Source organism: Lepidochelys olivacea (assembly GCF_965140295.1).
Source record: "Lepidochelys olivacea isolate rLepOli2 genome assembly, chromosome: 2".
Taxonomy (NCBI): domain Eukaryota; kingdom Metazoa; phylum Chordata; order Testudines; family Cheloniidae; genus Lepidochelys; species Lepidochelys olivacea.
The window spans coordinates 208,320,801-208,342,421 of record NC_140412.1 but is presented as its reverse complement, the minus strand read 5'-3'; the positions used below and the strand labels follow the sequence as shown (position 1 = coordinate 208,342,421).

The window sequence follows — 21,621 nt, the reverse complement described above, 5'->3', positions numbered from 1 at the left end:
TGGAGCTACTATAATATGGATAAAAAGAAAAGGAGGACTTGTGGCACCTTAGAGACTAACAAATTTATTAGAGCATAAGCTTTCGTGAGCTACAGCTCACTTCACGAAAGCTGATGCTCTAATAAATTTGTTAGTCTTTAAGTGCCACAAGTCCTCCTTTTCTTTTTGCGGATACAGACTAACACGGCTGCTACTCTGAAACCTATAATATGGGTGTTATGTATAGGTTGCAGAACAAAACTGAACACGGATTATGTATTTGGCTTTGAACACAGAGGGTGGGATTTTCTTTCATTAAATGTTCAAGTTTGGCCTACCTCTGGTTCCCTTAAAGTCAACAGAAGTTTTATAATTGCCTTTAAGGCCAATACTGAGCACTTTTATAAATCTCATCCTTAAACTTTGATTGAAGTAGCTGACATCTCAGGAGCATACACTGCTGTATATGTACTTAGTGGTAAAGGAAGTAAATCCCACCCACATGCAGGTAAAATTTGTGAGCCTGAAGCAAGTAATGCACAGTGAAATAATTTTGTACATGAAGTCACACTAGAGGTGGTACAGTTATGTCTGGGTGCTACAGCTATAGAAGACATTTATATTACCCTTATTTCTCTGAATAAATTCAGATGACAGCCCCATTTCATTTCTTCATTCAGTTTGGAGGCCAGATGGCATTAGAATCATTTACTTCACCTTGTTGTGCTTAATTACTACAATCAACACACTATTTTCCAAATTAATCATAACAAAGTAATTTCATTAGTAACACAGCAGGCTGTTGAATTATTAGCATCATAACAGTTTGCAAACAATTAAACTTTATTTGAACCTTAAAAATTTGCAGAGTGGAACATTACTGTAAGATCTAATGGCAATATAGTACAAATTCAGCACAGAGCAAATCATCAAATAAAAATGCTTTATAAAATATGACTTACAATCACCTTTGGAAAAAAATTAGCTGTCTTACTGTTCACAGAACAGCAAATGAAATCCAAGTCAACAACAAAAACACAGCAATTAAGCATATTTTCTAACACCCAATTTTGTTTAAGTTATATTAATGGGAACTTTCTCATCCAAAAAAGGTTATGGTATTTGCAAAGATTTAAAGTAAACATTTTTTCTGTTTTACATTGTTGGTTTATTCCAAGAAATTTCAGGTCAGGGTTTTGGGTCAGAGTTATGGGTCTCTGTTTCAAAATATCCTAGTTTTTGAATATTTATGTAGCTTGTTTGCTAACCTCTCACATTGTACGAAGTGAGAAAAAACAAAGGATCTAGGAACTATGGACAAAAGATGCTTTATTTCTATTTGTGCCACCAGCATCAGGAAAAGCAGCTCAAAGAGCCTTTTATTCATCATTTGGCTAAGGACTCCCTCTCCTGGATTAACAGGAAAAGAGAAAGAAGCCCTCCAAATGGTTTAAGTTGCAAATTATGTGCCTGTGCATAAAACACACATTGGTGGGGGGAAGGGCTTCCAACCAGTTCAACATGCTATGAAAATCTGCTGCCATCTACTGACAAACCATTGCAAAATCTTCTCTTTTTCTATTACGATACCAAAATATAACAGTGGTGCCCACTAGTGCTGCTGTAGTTCAGGGTTTGTCAGCACAAGACCACTAATTTCAGGGGGTTTAACTCAGCTGTAAAAATCTGCTGTGGGTTTAATCTTGGCATATAAAACTATCTCTTTTTTTTAAAAAAAATCAAATTTAGTATAACGCAGATGATTTTCCTTTTGTTAATTCAATTTTACAGGTGACTGGTGTGTACACTGTGTATTTGACAAAAGAGAGTTGTTACAAAAAGAAAAGCAGTTGTGGTGAATTTCTGAATTGTATAATAGGAGGACTTTTCAGCATGTGGATTTATTGTGCAGTCATGTTAATGAGATAAAAGCTCTTGCAATATTGACAGTTCACATTGTATATACAATCCAGAAATACACTTGAGAAAATAAAGATCTAAATTTACAATCTATCATTTTAATGCTTCACAGATTATCTGGTTTGGATGACCATTTCGTAACAATATAGGTTTATAAAATAACCATAAAATCTTGCCCTATTTTACTCCTCCTAGTAGTCTTGTGTAACAAAAGGTAAACTAAAGTAACGTTAGTGGTCTAAAGCACACACAGACAAAAACTACCTTTTAACTCATCCTGTTTTCAGGGCGAGCCTGATGCATAAACAGCACAAACAGCTTACTGAGGACCTGCATAGGCTCAGCAACTCGCAGACTGGCTTTACCTGCCTTTTTGGCAGCTTGAGGTCTCACAAATCACAAGGCTAACCTTGGTTGTTTCCAACTCTGCTGGAGACTCTAGATAGTTGGTGATCTTCCATACTAGAATACCCAGCACTTAAGTAGTACAGGGGATTTTAAGTATTGATTCCGAATTGTCCTGCTTTGTGTGTGTAAATGAAATGTTTGCTTGGTGTGTGTGTTTAATGACTTCAGATTCTGGATTTGATACTGTCAAGACTGCCAATAACCTGCATTCACATAAGCTGTTTTATATACTTCAGCGGCACTACTTATGCAAGCAAGGATCATTTACGTAAGTAAGGTTTGCAGAATTGACCCAATGACATCATCCAACTTCAACAATATCACAACAGGTATATAGACTCTTTCACTGACAAAGAATCATCCACAGATGTTTTTTTTTTTAATACATGTATTGTCAACCCAGAATATAATCATTTTCAATTCTATATCTGTTTTAGTCTCATGACCACATTTCTCACGATGCAAGTCTGACAATAAAGATAATATGGTGTAAATCAATATAGTTCTACTGACTTTAATGGAGCTGATTTACATGAATTGAGGATCTGGTCTTATATATTATTTTGTGACTATAAATCTTATTCTATATAAAAAATACTAAAATTATATGAAGAAATAAACCATGCAGAAATGTAAAATGTTTCTTTAGAAGCATGTTAGTTTTAAAACTTGCATTATTGCACAGGAATTTACCTGTTTTTTATATGGAATTATACATTGTAATCCTATTAAAGTGAATTTATCAAAAGGCTAATGCTATTAAAATCCACATGAGGAGAATGATAATTTGATACTGTCAAGGTGTTGCTAAATATTTAAAATTTACATAGAAAAAAATCTGATACCATTTAAACAGAACATATCTATAACTACAAAGTGCACTTAATGTTTCAGCAAAACAGCAACAGGTACAGCTTTGCTGCTTGTGCATCAAATGTTAACTAACATCTTCTACTGAGTGTCACAGTACTTTAGGTATACAACAAAGGATTGAACAGAGCACTTTTCCCAAAAAGATTAATGATAAAGTAGTACAGAAATGGAGAAAAATTAAAAAATGTTTTATGTTTAATATATTTGGTGTGGTGGTCTGATTACACCTATCAAACAACAAGTTCACACAGTTGAATCTTCGCATTTTGGAAATCAGGTCTGAAAGGTGCAGCTGTACGTCACTCTTGATTGTAATTGCAGAATTCTCCTGATTAGGAAGAATGACATTTACAGTACACGGTTAGCCAAAAAGCCAACAAACCCCAAATATCTATCCTTTCCATATATTTCTAACTGTACACACACACACACACACACTATTAAGCAGCCAACCTAACTAAAAAGCTTGCAAACTTGATTCTATGAAAGGACAAAGAAAAGGAAGCTAGTTATGGAATACATCTTATTCCGAGCACAATAGTTATTTTTCATTTCATATACAAACCCAGCAGAGCTTCTTTAATTGAACTTTAATATAAAGATTGTGGCAAAATATATTTGTCAACAGAACTCCTGAAAAGGTTCCAGGAAAGAAATACTTATAAAACAGAGAACAAGGGAACATATAAACCATCACAGAAGATTGGATTAAAATGTACTTACCCAGGGCTCTCAAATATCATACATCTCCATTATGTAGGCTCTAGGCACCAAGCCAATGGTTCCCTTCATTTCTCCTACCCACCAGCCAAATCTATCGTAGTCCTAATTGAAAACAATATGCAATATTAACCTTTAGTCTGATATATATGCAATAGAGTTTGTATGAAACTCCTTATGGATGTTTCCTCTTATATACAGTTATAAGAGCTTGAAATGAAAATTCAAAACATTAGATCCTTTTGTTTGAGGCATTCAAAATGCATGGTTAGGCAAAGTAATACATTAAATTTTAAAAGGACCAGCATATTTATTAGTGTTCTGAAAAAATTACCAATGTTTCTCTGCAACAGGTAAAAACCACACTTGATCTCCTCTTTCTCCAATGCTCTTCACCCCAAAACCTATATAAAATCCTATTGTTTGTCACAAATATCCAACAGTGGAATACTGAAGTATGGAAATTGACTGGAATTCTTTCAGTACCACAAGACTGAACTTAAAGGAACTTGCAATCAAATTATTTCAAATAATGTTTTGCTCAAATATGAAAGGAAGGCCATCATACATCTGATGCATATTCTCTTTTTATGGACAAAGTATACCATTGCTTTAGCCTTGCAGAAAATCCTACCACAGTTCTCATATGTCTGATGGATGACTAATGTATTTTTGTTTGAAATTTGTTAAGGCTTATTGAGATAAATATGAAACAAAATGAATTATAATAGTTTAAAGAGAGAATATTTTCCAAAAAGCAATACCGAGTTAGAGTATTGTGGGATCCAAATTTGATTTTTTTCCTATGAGGTAAATATTTTAAGATCAATTTTAACACGAGTTCAATAAATTGTAACTGCTGAAATTGCGCACGCACACACACAGAATTACACATGAGGCATTATTAAGACAGAGACCCTGTTCAAAATGGATTGATTAGTAAGATAATTACGGTGGAACAAACATGGAAAATATAAAATACACAGAGATATATAATAAGCAACATTTGCTTCCTGCTATAGTGCTCTTTTGAAAAGAAAGGCTGTAGGATTTCTGAACTGATGGTTCTGTTGAGATACCATGAGCTACAATTTTGCCTGTAGCTAAAATGTTTTATGACATAGCAGCCAAGTGGAGGCCAGAAGTTTAAGGGTTAGCAGATTTTTATTAGAACTCAATTATATCAACTTGCGGCTAACATACACGGCCTATTCTGGAGTTCTCTAAAGGTCCTGTAAAGTGCTTGGGGCTCTCAACTCTAATTGTGGCTAACGGAATAGGGCCCCAAACATGACCAATCACCCCACTCCTCCTACCCCTTAATTATCCCCTTTATTTATTTGGGTTGTGTGTGCAGGTAGATCCTATTCCCAGATTAAACAGATTCCCTTCTCCTCTCCTCCAAGATAAATAAAATACTGGTCATTTGAAAGTCCTATCCTCTGATACACAGAGTATTAAAATGAATAAGAGGTTAAAATAATCCAAGACAGACATGACATTTGTTTAAACTGGAGAACACATGACTGGGAGAAATTAGGGAAGGAATTCCATCTCCTTTTCCATTCTGCGGTAAGGGATTGTGGGGAGCTACCTGGTCTATAAAAGCCTAGGGCAATCTGAATGAGGCTGCCAGTCAGAGAATTATCCCCTGCGGCATTTTACGGAGAATTGGAGGAATTGTTATGAAGCACACATTACAGTCAAAACCCTTAAAGGTTAAGCAAGTGTTCTCACATCAATGGCACAAATGTTCCAGCTCAGCTTGTTTGTTTAATACATTTTATATTTTTCTGCATATATATGTGTGTGTGTGTGTGTATATATATATACACACACACACACACACATATATATATATATCACACTATGCTGCTTAAGTATACAAACTATCTCTAGACTGAAAAGTGGTAATTGCTCAAGATGCCAGCACTCACCTATGCTAAAGGATTTTCACCCATAAATCTTTCTAATGAAAAAGCAACAACATACTTTAAGCCGTTCCGTGTAACTCATGAAGTGAGCCCAAGAAAGATTGATTAAGCAAGTTTTACTAGACATCACCAAAAACAAACAATACATGAGATCAGGGAAGAGGCTTAGTTAAGTGGTCATTAAACCACTTATAACAAATGGCACAGAAAAAGGTTGTGGCTAAATTATTGCTTGAAAATGTTTCACTTAAAGACACTGTGTGAACTTTGATACCACATGAACTTTTAAAAAGCTATTCAGGTGGCTCAATTTAAATTACAAACATGTTGCTTTTTGAAAACTTTCCATTTCTTGCTATTTAGTAATATGCCATTTAATGCTCTTGTGTGAAGCTAAGTGATAAGATGAAATGGATGGTGATGTAACAGTCTAGTAAGCTAATTTATGGATTCATTGCAGCCATTAGACCATATAGACAAGACTGCAACACAGAAGCTTTTACTTTATCATTACTATTCTTTGCATGAGCCTCTAGAGCAACATGAATCCCAATTAAACCATCTGCAGTCCATAGAAGTTGGAATAAAAATATAATAAAGTTTCCTGGTTACCAAGAATATAATAATTTCAGCTCAGGTTTCAGATCATCACTACGTAGAAGTCTGTCTTTTAAACTGGTTAATGAATGTACGTCTCTCTCTAAATACTGCCAAAGCTCACTTTCCTGCACACCCATGTACAAAATCTAATTTGAGATATTGTTTCTCCTATTGTTATCAATGATAAATTACTTACAGTGACAAAATAATGCAATTGATTCAGTGTTGTCTTGAGATCCCATATGTCTGTTATTGCTGTATAAGACAGGCATGGAATAAAATAAAGACTAAAATCCACATTTGTGGGAAACAGAGAATAGTTTAAAAATGCAGAGGAAACTGAATCCGGTTAGAATAGATAATATGTACTCTTAAAAGTTAAGAACCATGGTATCCCGCAAGTAGGACCTCAGGTCTGAGAAAGCTTACCATCTGGTATCCCTCACTGCATTCAGCTTCTACCATCAACGCTAACAGAGGCAAGTGACTATACTTCAGAAGGACTGATAAAATAATGAAGAGTCCTTTAATCTACAGGAAACCATTCTAGTCAATTTATAAGAAATATTGTGTCCCTTTGTAGGACGTGTAATTATTTTCTATTAATCATGTGCTATAAAGCTATATTATGTAGTTATTCTGTTATCACTAGCAAGAGGCCTGCAGTCAGCTCCTGACAATGTTAGGTAATTACTAACACAAAGCTTCTTTCTCCTTACGTAGAAATCCAGATCCAGAGTTGCTGTGATGCTTACTGTATGAAAATAACACTCCGAAGAAATTCAATAACTGCAAAATGAATTGCTTCACAAGGCACATAGTATGCGTGGGGCGGGGCAGGTGGGGGGAGAGAAGGGGAAAAATCCTTTCCAAATACAACAAGAAGGTAACCGTAAGGAACAGTTAAACGTTTTCTAAACTGCTCTTATATTTTCATTGTTCATTCTGATATACAGTGGGTGATGGTTTTTGTTTTTTACAGATGTTGATTAAGCAACGAAGTGATTGCATCCTGTTGAAAGAAAGAAGGAAAGAAAGCTGCTAATTTAAAATTAAAACTATTTTTGCCTACACATTCATTCTCTATGTAGTGTATAAAGGTAACAACAAAACAAAGATCCTGATCCTACAAACGCCTATACTCTTAATTGTGTATGCTGTGTACAGATGCCCCTGCCTACTGCTCCCTACCCCCAACATCAATGTGTAAAGACAAGCATGTGCTTAAGACTTTAAGGGATCTAGGCCTACAAGGTTATTGCAGTTTGGTAGAGCACATTCAATGGAAACACGCTAGCCACTTTCATGTATATTTGTATATTTTTCTCCAATTATTTTTTAGTGTATGGAACATTCCCATAAAAAGAGATGTTTGAAATGCAACATTTTTGCAGGAAGTTCTCTCACTCTGCCTCTAAGGGCCAGATCCTGTGCAGACCTGAGAGCCTCCTAAGAGATGCTTAGTACTCTCTCAACTTCTATAGACTTCAACAAGGGATGAGGGCATTTGGCACCTCATGTGACTGGACCTGTATTGTTTAATACTGAAATAAAGTGTCAATTTTTAACAATGAGGTTAATTAACAGTTGGAACAATTTACCAAGCATCATGGTGGATTCTCCATCACTAGCAATTTTTAAATCAAGATTGGATGTTTTTCTAAAAGAGATGCCCTAGGAATCATTTTGGGGAAGTTCTCTGGCTGTGTTACAAAGGAGGTCAGACTAGAAAGATCACAATAGTCCCTGCCGGCCCTGGAATCTATGAATACTTGTAGTGCGTCTTCTCTTCTGAAGTGAAGATTTCTGAAAATCATCCTTGTATTTCAATACATGGAAAACAACAATGAACGTGTGGATTACAAATGATTCTGTTTTCCATACTACTAATAAAACTAACTTCTTAACAATTACAGATTTTAAACTTTAAATTGAGACGAAGAATTTATTTTTAACCGGGCTATGGTTAAATAAGTAGCCCCCATTAACAGACTGTAGAGGAGTTGGAGGTAGGGAGGACATTTTTAAAGAATGTCTTAGCGGCTAATTTTGGCAAGATAATATTTAAAATCACCTCTAATTTGCCCAGGAGATTCAGACTATCTGGAAAATTTTAGAACTTTCTTTGGTGTAATTGCTGAATGATATGTGATTGACTGGAGAGCATTTTTGGCAGAAAGCGACAAATGCTTTAGATAACTGAATGAGACTTCTTCACATATAGCAGAGTTGTTTTAAGGCAGAAAAAATAGTTTTTTTAAGGAATATAAACCTCAGATTTATTATATGGAAGCATTATTAGCTAATGACATGACATAATGAAATATAAATCAATTTAAAAGTTACAGTACAAATAAAAGTGAACAGAATTGAATTTAAAAATCAAAATTGGTATCTGAAAACATCTTCGGAGAAATGAAAATCTGTTTTATATGCATCTCAAACCATAATGTCAAAAATATTTCCTCCTGGGACAGATAATGTTAAGTGCTTATTAATAAAGGTAAGTGTACAGAACTAGAATCACTTTTGACCTGGTCAGGATTAGATAACCCCACGCTTCTAGGTCCTTACCCTTATCTTATTTTTTAACCATTATACAGCAGGTTTCCTTTTTTGTATAAGACATACACCTAGACAAATGGAAAAAGGATAATTTACATTGTAGTATGAGCACATGGAACTAAATTTTCAACAAATACAGCTTTCATTATGATAAGGTAATGGTCTAACAAAAATAATCCATATTTTACCACCATATACATAGTGTCTTCCATGTAACTATTAAAAAGTGTATTCTCCCTATACTTGATGCAGGGTACTTGTCTGGAAATATTCCACTATTGTGCTGTATTTATATTTTCATAGACAGTGATCTGAGCTCATAAGACTAATATGTTTCTTTGTATTTTGATTAAACAAAAACACAGGTTAAAAGGTTTCAGAGTAGAAGCCGTGTTAGTTTGTATCCGCAAAAAGAAAAGGAGGACTTGTGGCACCTTAGAGACTAACAAATTTATTTGAGCATAAGCTTTCGTGAGCTACAGCTCACTTCATCACGAAAGCTTATGCTCAAATAAATTTGTTAGTCTCTAAGGTGCCACAAGTCCTCCTTTCCTTTTTACAGGTTAAAAGGTGCACCCTGAGGTGGTTATTTTTGTTTAGTTTTGTTAACATCAACACTTTGTTAACAGCATTTGCAAATGTTAAACATGGCGTACAGAAATCTGAATACTGAATCCTTGCTCTACACTCAGCAAAAGTTCCAGGGTCCTCAAAGCAAAGGGTTAACTGGTGGATGAAATTCCTATGGACAATAAATACTTACATGAATAGCATCGGCATGCACTGAATTAACAACAGGAAATGGGTATAATTTCAGCAATTCTGGCTGAGATATGACACTTGTCTTTCTAGTTAATGTTATTTGTTGCTTTTAAAGATATAAATGTATAAATCTGGTTGGTATGAAAAGAGGTTAAAGGTCAGAAAGACGTACACAGTGTATGAGTCCAGAATACTGTTATATGGTAATGGACAACTAGAAGGATGTAGGGATCTGCTAATAAACTCAGCACAGCCTCGTAATCATTTGCATCTGGCTGATGAAATTATGAAGCTTTCCAGTATGAAACATTCTCGCTAGAAAATCATGCAACTGCCACAAATATGTTAACTGTGTACACATTCTGAATCCAAGGTATACCCAACTTAAAAAAAATATAGTTATTCAATCACCCATGCTTTGCTTTATATTTTAAACCAATTGTTATACACAAAATAAGATTTATGGTAAAGTATTTAAAAGAACTGACACATCATAGTTTGCTTTCCCATCTATCATAGGAATTCGAAACCAAATGAGAGCCCACAACTGAATGGAAGTTGAGGACGTTCAGTACTTAGCAGACTGGGCCACAAAAGTATTGCATTTCTAATGTAATATTTGCTTTTTACATGAGCCAATTTTTAATTGAAAAAAATCTCCATGAAGCTTTGACTGTAAATGTATCACTTTTTCGTGGGGCAGGAGGGGAAGGAAGTACAAATTTCTGAAGGTTGAATAAAACAGGATAAATATGACAAAAGACACACTCACACACACTCAAGAGAACTAATACAAATTTTAACATGATACCAGCATGAGTGTACATCTGGACAGATTCATTGTAATCAGCTAAAGGTAATCTTTTTAGCTAACTGACTACCTATCAAGATGTGTTATGAAGCATTTGTTCAAAAATTCTGTTATTTAAAAACTCTCAACATTTTAAAGAAATACTTAACAGTAAAAGTTTGCAGCAAAAAACTACATATTCTCCTTATATGCTAAGAACAGGTAGATGCATTATTACTTAGGTGCAAAGGTTAAAACTGCAAAAATGTGCCCGACTGGGAAGGTAGCTCAGTTAGATTTCAGGGCTCAATGTTAAAAAGAGGGAAATCTACTTTTGTTCAGGAATGTTACTGCTAACATGTGTGTTTGCAGGATCACGGTTGTAGTGGGCACCATTGATTTCAACAGGAGTACTCATAAGTACATCAAGCAGGATTTGGCCTTCTGTAGTGTTTAGCTACATTAGCAAATAAATTACAAATAATCAATGTTGTGTCACTGAAACCATAATTATTTTCCTTAGGTGCACTTAAACTAGAATCACCTCAGCTGTTATGTATTGTCATCTTATTTTCATTGTCTCTTTAACATGTAAAAATGCTACAATTTTCCAAGTCAGAACAAAATTGCTTCCATTACACTATATTAATACTGAACTGAGAGGAAAAAAAGTCTTGTTCAGACTTCTATTAGGCACCATAGAAAGTATGTGAAAAGAAATTTTTCGCAGAAGATGTAAAAGTCGTATTGGTGGAAGCTACAAATACATATTTTGTCAAGTTCATGAGATTTAAATTTCTCAATAAAACAAATATTCTGAGCTTACACAAATACCCTATGTTTTTCTTAATATTGCATTCTTCCCACAACATGTAACACTTGCATTTAATTCCTTATCAGCAAAACAAGACTGCTTCATGATTAACGTCAAAACCTAGCTGACATATGATAGGAAAGTAATACGCCATAGCTAGGATCAAGCTGGAGTTGAATTTATGACACCATTTTGGATCTACACACATTACCTACTGTCAGCAACTGCATCTCTCATTTTTAACCACTAGATGGTGTAAAAAAATTAAAAAATTGCCCAAGATTCATACCACTGCCGCAAAAGCCAAGTATTACTCTACTCAATTAAGAAATATTTGTTGCAGAAAAGCCTTTACCAATTTTAGGGTGCTCTAGATTACTTTTTACCTTGGCTGATTCTTAACAAACCCTTTGTCTGGATAGTAATGCTCAGACAGACCTTGAAATTGAATAAAGTAGAAGGCTAGATGGATAATTCCCTGGCACTTCACCTCCAAAGAGCCTAAATTCAGAGCTGACAGTAGTGTCCAAAACTCATTTTTCTGAAAAAGCTATAAACAGTCCCTAAGTGAAATGAGACTGAATTCTGTAGACTCTGTTTTGGTATAAAAATCACCCCTCCCCAGAAAGCTTCTACACATCTGGAGAAATTAGCCGGCCAGTCTCAAGGACTGAATATGCATTAATCAAGGCACAACCCGGAGAGGGTTGATAGGGATTGGATGGATTAAGCTACTGTTTCTCCCCCTCTGTTCTCATTTTTAAAATGAATTCATTCAGACTATCTGTAGGAGAGGGGTAAATAATTGTTAATTGTCAGGTGGGGAGGTTAAGCTTTAATTAGCCCCTTGCAGCATTAGACAATAGTAAAAGGAAGCTGATGTGTACAACTGAATTGCTTGCTTATAGTTTTCTATGTTTGTTAAGGAGTACTGATCTTCACAACTGAATGGAAGTCTGCCCTACCAGAAAGCCTTATCCTACCTCTAGTAATGTAATTCAGTTATTAGCTTAAGTGACAATGAAATACCTCAAAAGAAGCACATGGTCACATCATCATTAGCAATACATCGTCTATATTTTCATATATGACTATCTTTCCAACCGTAAATCTTAAAGTTATTTAAACAGAACAGATTCATTATCCAAAAACACTGCCGTTAAATGAATCAAAGAAGATTTAAAGCAATAGTGATGAAAGTTTCAAACTAACAGAAAGAGTACTGCAGCTTTCATGGGGTTACTTATGATTTCCATGCGCAAGTACAGAAAGGGTTTAAATGAGCCCCAATGTCTTCAGCATCGTACTAAATGGCAATTGTGGGCGAAGGAACATAACTGACAAGTGCTGCTACAAAAAAAAATTCAGCTTATTTACTGAGGATATTTATACATGAGAATCAGAGAACATTTCTTACTCTCAGACACACTCATATGTAAACTTCAGTGAGCTTTGTGTAAGTGCATACAAGGAAAGGATTTTGTCCCATTATTGTTTTTAAAAGGTAGGCAAATTAACCTACCTTATAATAAAACACGACTGCGAGCTTAATGCATGACATTATATTGGAACAGAAAACCTGCCTTTACCTCTGTGGGTTTTTTTAAGCAAACAGGAAAAAGCGGTGAATTAAAAATCGCCTGAATCTGTCAGAACAAACATACACAAAGCCTAAATCGTCAGAACAGCTGCAGTGTATACAAAAAGATGAAAGCCTAGTTCTAAAAACAAACTGTTTCCGGTAGCAAGATGCCCAGAAAACCAGAATCAGGACACACAAGAATATAAAGGAAGAGGAAGTAAAAACCATAACACACAACATAATATAGTTTACCCTACAAGGTTAACTTTTACCTAGAGTAAGCACATTGTCTTCTATTAAATTATCTAGGGGATGTCAGCCAAGATTAAATGAACAGATAAACGTACTTTTAAGTTGATTCCTGTTACATGGTTATGTTTTAAATGTGATTATATTTCATTTGACAAAATAATTCATTACTGTGAATGTAGGATTGCTAACAAAGGGTCTAAAGGGAGTGCCAGTCCCTCCTCCGCCCCCCCCCCCCCCCAAAACAGGATTGTAGGAATATATTACTCTTTTCTTACACCAATTTACTCTCAGTAGCATACTGTACCTTGCTGAGAATGTAGATAACATCACCACGTTTAAATGACAACTCATCAGAAACATCTCCTGTGCAGTCCCACAAACCTTGGTAGAAATTAGCATAATTGGTACTTTTATCCCCTGGGAAAGAAAAAAAAGTATACATTAAACCTTCCAGCATTTGTGATCTTTTATCATCAAAGGTAGTAATTAAATCTTCACACACCAAATGATGATGGGCTAGAACACATTTCTCCATGTTCACTGTAGGAATCCCCACCACACGCCCACAAAAAAAGCAAGTGGAAAACCAGTTTAACATGTGAACCCTACATTTGGTAACAGTTGTGTCATCCAAAACATGCAGCTACAGGTTCTCAAAGCATTCAGCAGCTGCATCTTACAGCACCCAGCTCTTCTTTACTGATATATTTCTAGCAAGCCATGTTTGCATCTTAACTTGAAAAGGGTACAATGCTGGAGTATAATTAATAAAATCTGTGAGAACAGGCCAATGGTAAGCATTTTGTGCTGCACATCTTTTTCTTTTCAACAAGATTTTCCCTTTTCTGAGAGTCTTTCATATAATCTTTGGTTGTTACTGCTGAAATATTATAGCAACTTTGAAAGAGTTTGCTGAAGCAGCATTTCTAAAATATTTTGTGTCAGCTTCAGCTTAGGACATTAAGCTCTGGCTAAACATGCAACATACACTATAGTCATAAGCTCATCCTTCTAACAGCATAAGCACAATGGATGTGCTGTGTTCAAACTGCCATACAGACCATTAACTGATTGATTATTTAGCACTCTTTGCTCCCTAATACTGCAATAACAGAGTAATAAATGCTTTGCCATACGCTTACCATACAGAGTACATCTGTTGGAACACAGAACTTAAACGTGGTTAAATACACTGGATACTTCTGTTACACTACAAACGATTTCCTGTTTTTAATTCAGTGAAAATGGAGTTTGATGAGTTAACCCACAAAGAATGTAAGCAATGCCAATAAGATGACCAGTTACATTGTGTATACACTAACCAGACAGAATATGTACTAACAATTTACAACACTGCAAAACTATTTTTTACTTCTGATAACATAAATATCACTGAACTGGCTGAATCAAGGCTGTCATCTTAGTTTTGTTATATGATCCTTGCACTGCAGGCTTGCTGGTTATTCCAACATGTACCAGTCACTTTTGCATATTATTAGCACTCTAGGCTATTATTGATAGGCCACAATTTAATCATGATTGGTTATGTTTATTACAAGAAAAAATCCCCCTAAAATATCAGGTAATAAATAGGAGAAATTGCCACACTCTATTTTCTAAAAGTATTTTGCTGTTGATGTTAGTGTTCTCTATTTTGCAAACATTTTGATTTTAGTTCCAGTGTTTCCTACAGCAGCAAGAAGAGCTGCTTTCCATTTATTTACTTCAGTCTGTGGGCTAGCACTTTCAGATGTCATTACTGACATAAGCAGGAATTTGGACAACTCTGACATAAATTAAAACTACTATGGATTGCCATTTGTTATTTATCCTTTACATAAAACAGTGCTTATTGGTTAACTTCTATTACATAGCACTAGAGGGCACTCAGGCTAGCAGCACACAAATTCTGCTATGATTGCACCAAAATATAGATACCATTTTAAAAAATCTTAGTAATAAAGTGGTTTATTCTTTAAATGTAGATGTTTAGACAGTATGGCATCTGGAGGAGATTGAATCAGTTTGAAAGTTTTTGCAAGGTCTAAGTTTTGGCCCTACCAAGCTTGTCTGTCAGTTTATTATTCACTGAATCTAAAACTCAGTGAATAGTGTAAGATGGTAAGATGGACAGTAGTACTTGTGGCACCTTAGAGACTAACCAATTTATTTGAGCATGAGCTTTCGTGAGCTCATGCTCAAATAAATTGGTTAGTCTCTAAGGTGCCACAAGTACTCCTTTTCTTTTTGCGAATACAGACTAACACGGCTGTTACTCTGAAAGATGAACAGTGTATCTCTGCTACCATATTTTAATACTGTAATTCTTTCAGTACTTGATTGAACATAATGCCCAGTACAATTTTTATTAAAGCAAACTGAAGCTCTGGCTGAGGAGGTTTGTTGCAACTTGGTTGCAGTCTTCGACCAACTGTCTTTTTTTAATATACCAAATAAAACTCTTAGTTCTTCAGAGTTACACAAATGTGAATTACGAGTTCTCACACATGACACTTATCCCTCTGGGGTTTCTTCTTCCCATTGAGGAGCCTGGTGGAATTCCTATTAACATTAATGGGAGTTACATGGGGCACATCGACAGGAGAAGAGATCCCACAGCGAGTGAGATACATCTCTCCCTCGATGAGCATCACGAGTATTTCATTAAGCCTTGGAGTGTAAATGCAACTGAACTAATGACTTGGCAACACTGGAAAAGATGCATTTTAAAATAAGCTAATCGCTACTCAATGATGTTACCCAAAGACCAACCATGGTTCTGTGCTCTCATATGTGAAATCTACATAAGAAGAGAGCTGTTTATCCCAGGGTAATTGGTAGGCCAGGCGGATGAAAAATTATAAATAAAAAAAAAAGGCAGTGTACGTTTGTTAAATTACTTTATTCTCCCAGGCTTAGTAGTGTGTAAATTCCAGATGGGAAATCTGGACGTGAAAAATTAACAACTGGAATCTCCTTGCTCCACTATGACCACAAGTGTGTCTGATTAAGTATGTGCATAGTCACACTTGTATAATGTTAAGTATGGACATATCCTTAGAAGCAATATGTTTCAAGCAAAGCAGGCTTCATTAAAAGATGGAGCTAGTATTGTTTACAGTGCCTACACCACACAGAAAGATACAGAGAGGGATGTTGTAATAAACTCACATTGCATTCTAAAATATATATAAAACCTTTTATTGCTCAGCCCCTAGTTTACAGACTTATGCTAAGTTCTGAGCTCTGACCTGATTTCAGAAATGAGAGAGGACCATCTTGCGTCTTTAGCCTTTATTTGGAGAAGTGGATAAAGGAAAGCCAGGTGACCCTGGTGAACAAAAATGTGGCAGAGAGATAGTAAGGAAACGATGCTGACTTTCTTTTCCCACTTTTTAAACACTTTAAAGACAGGAAAACAGATCAGTGACTTGCCATCAGGAGCCTATGTATCAATGGGGTTGGTGGTGCATATGTTCCTGATATCAGTAACATTACATTCCTGGATTACTGATATGCTCTCACATTTTCTCACATCTCAATTATGAAACCAGTGTTGTCACCATTGTACTGTGCCTTAAAGATGAGATATCTAATTCCTTTAAAATGCTATATATCCTGTCTATAAATATTGCTAAAATAAAGAGAATGTCTATCTTATGCAGAAGGCCTGATCCTGTAGCCTTTACTCATGTGAACAAGGGATGCAGGATCAGGTGTACATTTTGAATCTATCAGCTGCCTTTGATATTATTGATCATAAGGAGTGGCTGAGCTGCATTTGGCAAGGGTGGATCAGATTGTGGTGGGGAAATACAAAGTTAGGCAGCTCACATTCCAGGACAATTGTTTGATAAGCAACTGCCCAACAGTTTTGAAAACTCCCTTGTGAAGGGTTCCTCAAAGTTTCATAGTCATACCTGTTTTTCCAGGGTGTGAGAGGGGCTGATGGAGAACACAGACATTTTTGTCTTATGTGCTGATGAGAACCAACTCTTCATAAGATCCAAATAGCGCAGCCTCCCTACTTCCCTGATTTCAGACAGAGACAAGGCCTAAACGAAGGCGGTAGTGCTAGAGGGTAGGGGAAATGGCTTGAAGATGTATTTGCTCTTGCTAATGAAATATACTTTGTCAAGGGTGTCCACAATCCGGGGTTCTTTTGGGTCTCTATTTCCCCAGGTAGCAGCACTAAGCAAGAATGTTGTGGTTTTGGTCCTTTCCCCCACCACCACTTGCCAGATTTGCAATATATTCTCTCAGGTCTGCATCTGACCACTGTTATCCATGTCCTGCTCATGTCTAGATTGGATTACAGTAACGCTGTCTACTTGGAGCTTTCCTTGAAGACCACACAGGGGATTCATTGCAGCTCACTTTCTTGTGGTATTAGATATGTTGAGAGCATCGTACTAAGATGTCTAACATATTGTCCTGCTACATAGATTTCCTTTTTTCTTCCAAGTTCAAATTAATGCTTAGTTTTAACAGCCAAAGCCATAAATGGCTGTGGGTCCTGGCATTTTAGAGACTTCACCCTGCCCATAATGTTCTCATTAAGTAGCTGTGATCATCTGTGGTCAGCAGTGTTACCTATCCTCAGTGTCAGGACATATCTGATGGCTGGACCTTGCTGGTCCAGGACCTAAGTTTGCTAGCCTTCAGGATACATTGCAAGTTTGAGTAGTTTGTATTGGACATAGATTCTGGGATCTTTTAGATATGGTAGTTGTTGTGATTAACCTGGGGATTATCTGCATGCTGTAAGATACTGGCAATTTATTACTCATTTTTGTGTTAATGCTCATAATACCAAAAATATGAAAGGTGTCAGAAAAAAAACTAGGAAAAAATTATTGTTGTAAATGCATTCTGCAACGACAAATCAGCTCTTCTGGCTCAACATAGATTTTACTGATTATAGATGGGTTCAAACCTCTGATCTGCCTTCAAATAAACTAGAAAAGAGCTATTTGTGCCTTATGTCTGTGATGGAAGAAATAAAAGGTGGGTTGGCTTGGGCAAAAGTTTGGCAAATATATTACACACACACGATGCAAACACACACACATAACTTTAAACTTTGTTAAACGGGATTTAGGGTTGTAAATAACTAGATAGTTAAGGAAAAAACTTTATGAGCACGATATAATAGTCTCAAAGAGAAAGGTTAGAAAGTCTGGAAATTCAGAATAAGATTACACCTTTTAAAAACATTAACATTAGAAAGTATACAAATGCACACATCAGGTCATTAAAATAAATTTAACACTGCCCTTATCTCCACTGACCTCCCACTCTACATAAGATAGACATTTTTCATTCTGTTGTAAAGGGGGTTTTGAGTAAATCTTTAAGAAGTTAGCAGAGCCTGCAGTTGTGTATCTTAAATTTACTAATCCCACTTTATCTGGCTAGTTTCCCTGTGGGAAGAAGGAACACCAGCATTTTTTCTCATTTATAGTACCTTGGCTTTGTACATAAATGACTGATATATAGGTGTGATCCTCAGGCAGCCTGCAACTCTGGTGTATAAGTTACTTTATTCTGGCTCTTAAGAGGTTCACAGCACCAGATATAACTACTAGTACGTATGTTTAGGCTACATCTCATAGCATGACAGCACCATCAACTTTTGGGGAGTTGTCCCATTTTGGGAATGTGGTTTCTTTTGGTGAAGAGATGCAAAAATTCTGCCCTTTTTGGGACCACTGTTTATGGTATTTAGAAATAGCATGTGTACTGTAGTCAGCTCTAATGATGTAAAGACAGGTGAAGTTCAGAATAAATAGCACAGTAGTGTACAATTAGTCTTAACAAAAGTAAGATATGGTTATCCAGTTAGTTTCCTTCTCACTTTTCAGACTCTCTGCTGTGATGGTGTGTGGTGTCTGAGGACACAAACCATCTCTTGGTTTTCAGTTATTCTGATGTTCCTGCAGAATGTACAAGAATGCACATGGCTTCCTTCTTCCTGGGCCCTCTCTCTCACTCGTGCTATCATAGAATCATAGAATATCAGGGTTGGAATAGACCTCAGGAGGACCTCATAGAAATAGACCTCATCTAGTCCAACCCCCTTGCTCAAAGCAGGATCAATCCCCAATTTTTGCCCCAGATCCCTAAATGGCCCCCTCAAGGATTGAACTCACAACCCTGGGTTTAGCAGGCCAATGCTCAAACCACTGAGCTATCCACGTCAGGGAAAGAGAATGATAAGATAAAGAAGCATGGTAAAATAATTTTACCGGATTTATTTGGGGAGCAGGGGTTAACAACAAGATGGGTCCAGTTTCCTTTCTATATTCCCCCGCCCCCGCATTTCTCCCACCACAGCTCTGTCCTTTCAGCCCCCTCTCTTCAATCCAGCATCTGGTTGAATTCTCGCTCTGCCACTTCTTTTGGTCCCTACTACTCCACAATCACAGCTATCTACATCAAGGCAACACACAGTTTATTAAGTTTATGAAACCAATAATGGATGTGAAAACTGGTTTGGTAATTAAATCACTCTACCAATAATGCAAGACTAGTTAAAGGCACCAGTCTTCATCAAAACCAGCAGATTATACAAATTTAGAGTTTGTAGACAAACTGCTTGGGCATTAAGATGAGACAAAAAAAGCTAGGAAAGCTTTCAAGATAAGAGATTTCCAGTTTTTTGCCCTCATATCTCCAAAATGCTTTATCTGAGTTGCTTCAAATTTACTAGAAAAATTTTAGCCTGACAGAAGATCCCTTAGGTTCAATTATAGATTAAATGGTTTAGTTCTGGAAAAGTTAAGATGTATGCGTACCAAAGCTGAGTTCATAATGGAAGTCTAGCATCTCTCCATAATATATACCTACTCACTCGAACAGATAATTAGAGGAAAAATTAGTTAAGTGCAGAAGATGAGTTACTGATGGTAAGGAAAGTATCGTTTTTCTTGTAATGCTTGAGACTGATTGAGATTTAGGTACCATATTCTGTGTGTATTATTTGTTGGAAAAACATCAGACATTTTTGAATAAGTTAGAAGTTCATGTGATGTGATGCCTTGAAAGAGAGAAATACCCTTGTCAACTCACTGCCCTACATGGCAAACTTCTTGTATCATATATTTAATTGTTTAGGGAAGAACAGAGGTTAGTGCTATGCTCAAGTGTTAAAATTATTACTTGAAATGAATTTCATGTCTGGGGAGAATTATTATGGTGCTTTATTTCAAGGATATTGTACAAACCCTAGTTAAACTTATAGAGCTATTCTCATAAAAATGGGGATTGCTGTGTTCATAAACTAAGGTGCTAATATTTTGGTTATACTAGAGGATGTTATCAAAATAAAGTTTCTTTGAGCTGAAATATTTATGAGAACAACAAACGTCTGTTGCTCACTTTATAATTGGATTGACCCTATCCAGTATTATAATTATTGGCATGTCTAAATGACTGTTAACGCTAAGGTTTCATTGAGTCGTGTTGTTTTATGAGTGATTGTTAGTAGATCACAATGCCAACAACATCTGATGACCCAGTCCTCATTTCCTTTCCAAGAAAAGGAAACCAAAACATTTTACTGCAACCTGTTCCTGCTTTCCTGTATGGGTCAGGAAATCAGGCCCCTGTTTCCTTTCCACATGTTGCAATAGGAAGAGTACTGCAAAGCTACTTCCTGAACACACACTCCTTATCCACCCTTTCCCTGACAGCACTGGAAGAGTGATGTGCAGTATATTTGATGGAGGAAGGTGACCCCAGACTGCATTACACTGCAGGACACAGTTACGACATGGCAAATCTGGTGCTGGCCGACATTTAGCTGTGAAGAGGTGTAAAGGCCTGATAAGAAGCAAGTCTTCCTTACTTTCTGGTCAAAAAAGTGATGGTTTATCAAAAGGACCATGCCCTTGAGGCAGGGATATATCTTGTTTTTACCTTAGCTGGAAATGTCTTGCAGTCGAGAAAAGTTGTCCCTCCATGTGACTTTACGTAGTATATGCAGTTATTTTTCCAGTCCCAGTGACAATTAGCACAAGGGCAGTTTGCCAAGTGGAGGCAGAGACAATATCCTTCTTAGCCTTCCTGGGCATTTGTGTCCTTTTCCAATTTTTTTGCTGCTGTCACTGGACTCTGGCATTTCTTATCCAATTCATTTGCTTTCTGTGATAATCATATGCAATGAAGATATGCATGGCCAACATTTAAACAGGCTGCAGATCAATTAGTGGTCTTAAGTTTATCTGATTTTTATCAAAGAAGACAGAGCTCTGGGTCGATTGTCAGAGCCTGTGTCAAGTTGACCTTTTCAGAGATGTCTACATTGGCAGTCCCCTGGGCAACTTGTTGTCCCCTGTTAGTCTCTGAATGGCAGAAGTCTGTTCTGCTCAAGCACAAAGTATACACAGATGTCTATATTATATTCTTATAGGTTTGACAG

The 21,621-nt window shown here is 36.3% G+C and overlaps 1 protein-coding gene across 3 annotated transcripts in view; it reads right to left on the bottom strand.

Moving 5' to 3' along the window:
- Positions 1 to 2,949: 2,949 nt before the first annotated feature.
- The window catches only part of SKAP2 (src kinase associated phosphoprotein 2), a 147,006-nt gene continuing 128,334 nt past the window's right edge, over positions 2,950 to 21,621 (bottom strand). The window contains exons 11-13 of one of the 3 annotated variants that reach the window (XM_084620992.1): positions 13,504 to 13,616; positions 3,904 to 4,005; positions 2,950 to 3,508 (exon numbers count right to left, since the gene is read on the bottom strand). In XM_084620992.1, the coding sequence (XP_084477118.1) occupies positions 3,913 to 4,005; positions 13,504 to 13,616 (206 nt within the window). In that variant the 3' untranslated portion in view covers positions 2,950 to 3,508; positions 3,904 to 3,912. The remainder of the gene's footprint in view (positions 3,509 to 3,903; positions 4,006 to 13,503; positions 13,617 to 21,621) is intronic. The other 2 variants (XM_084620993.1, XM_084620994.1) reach the window with 2 other exon arrangements.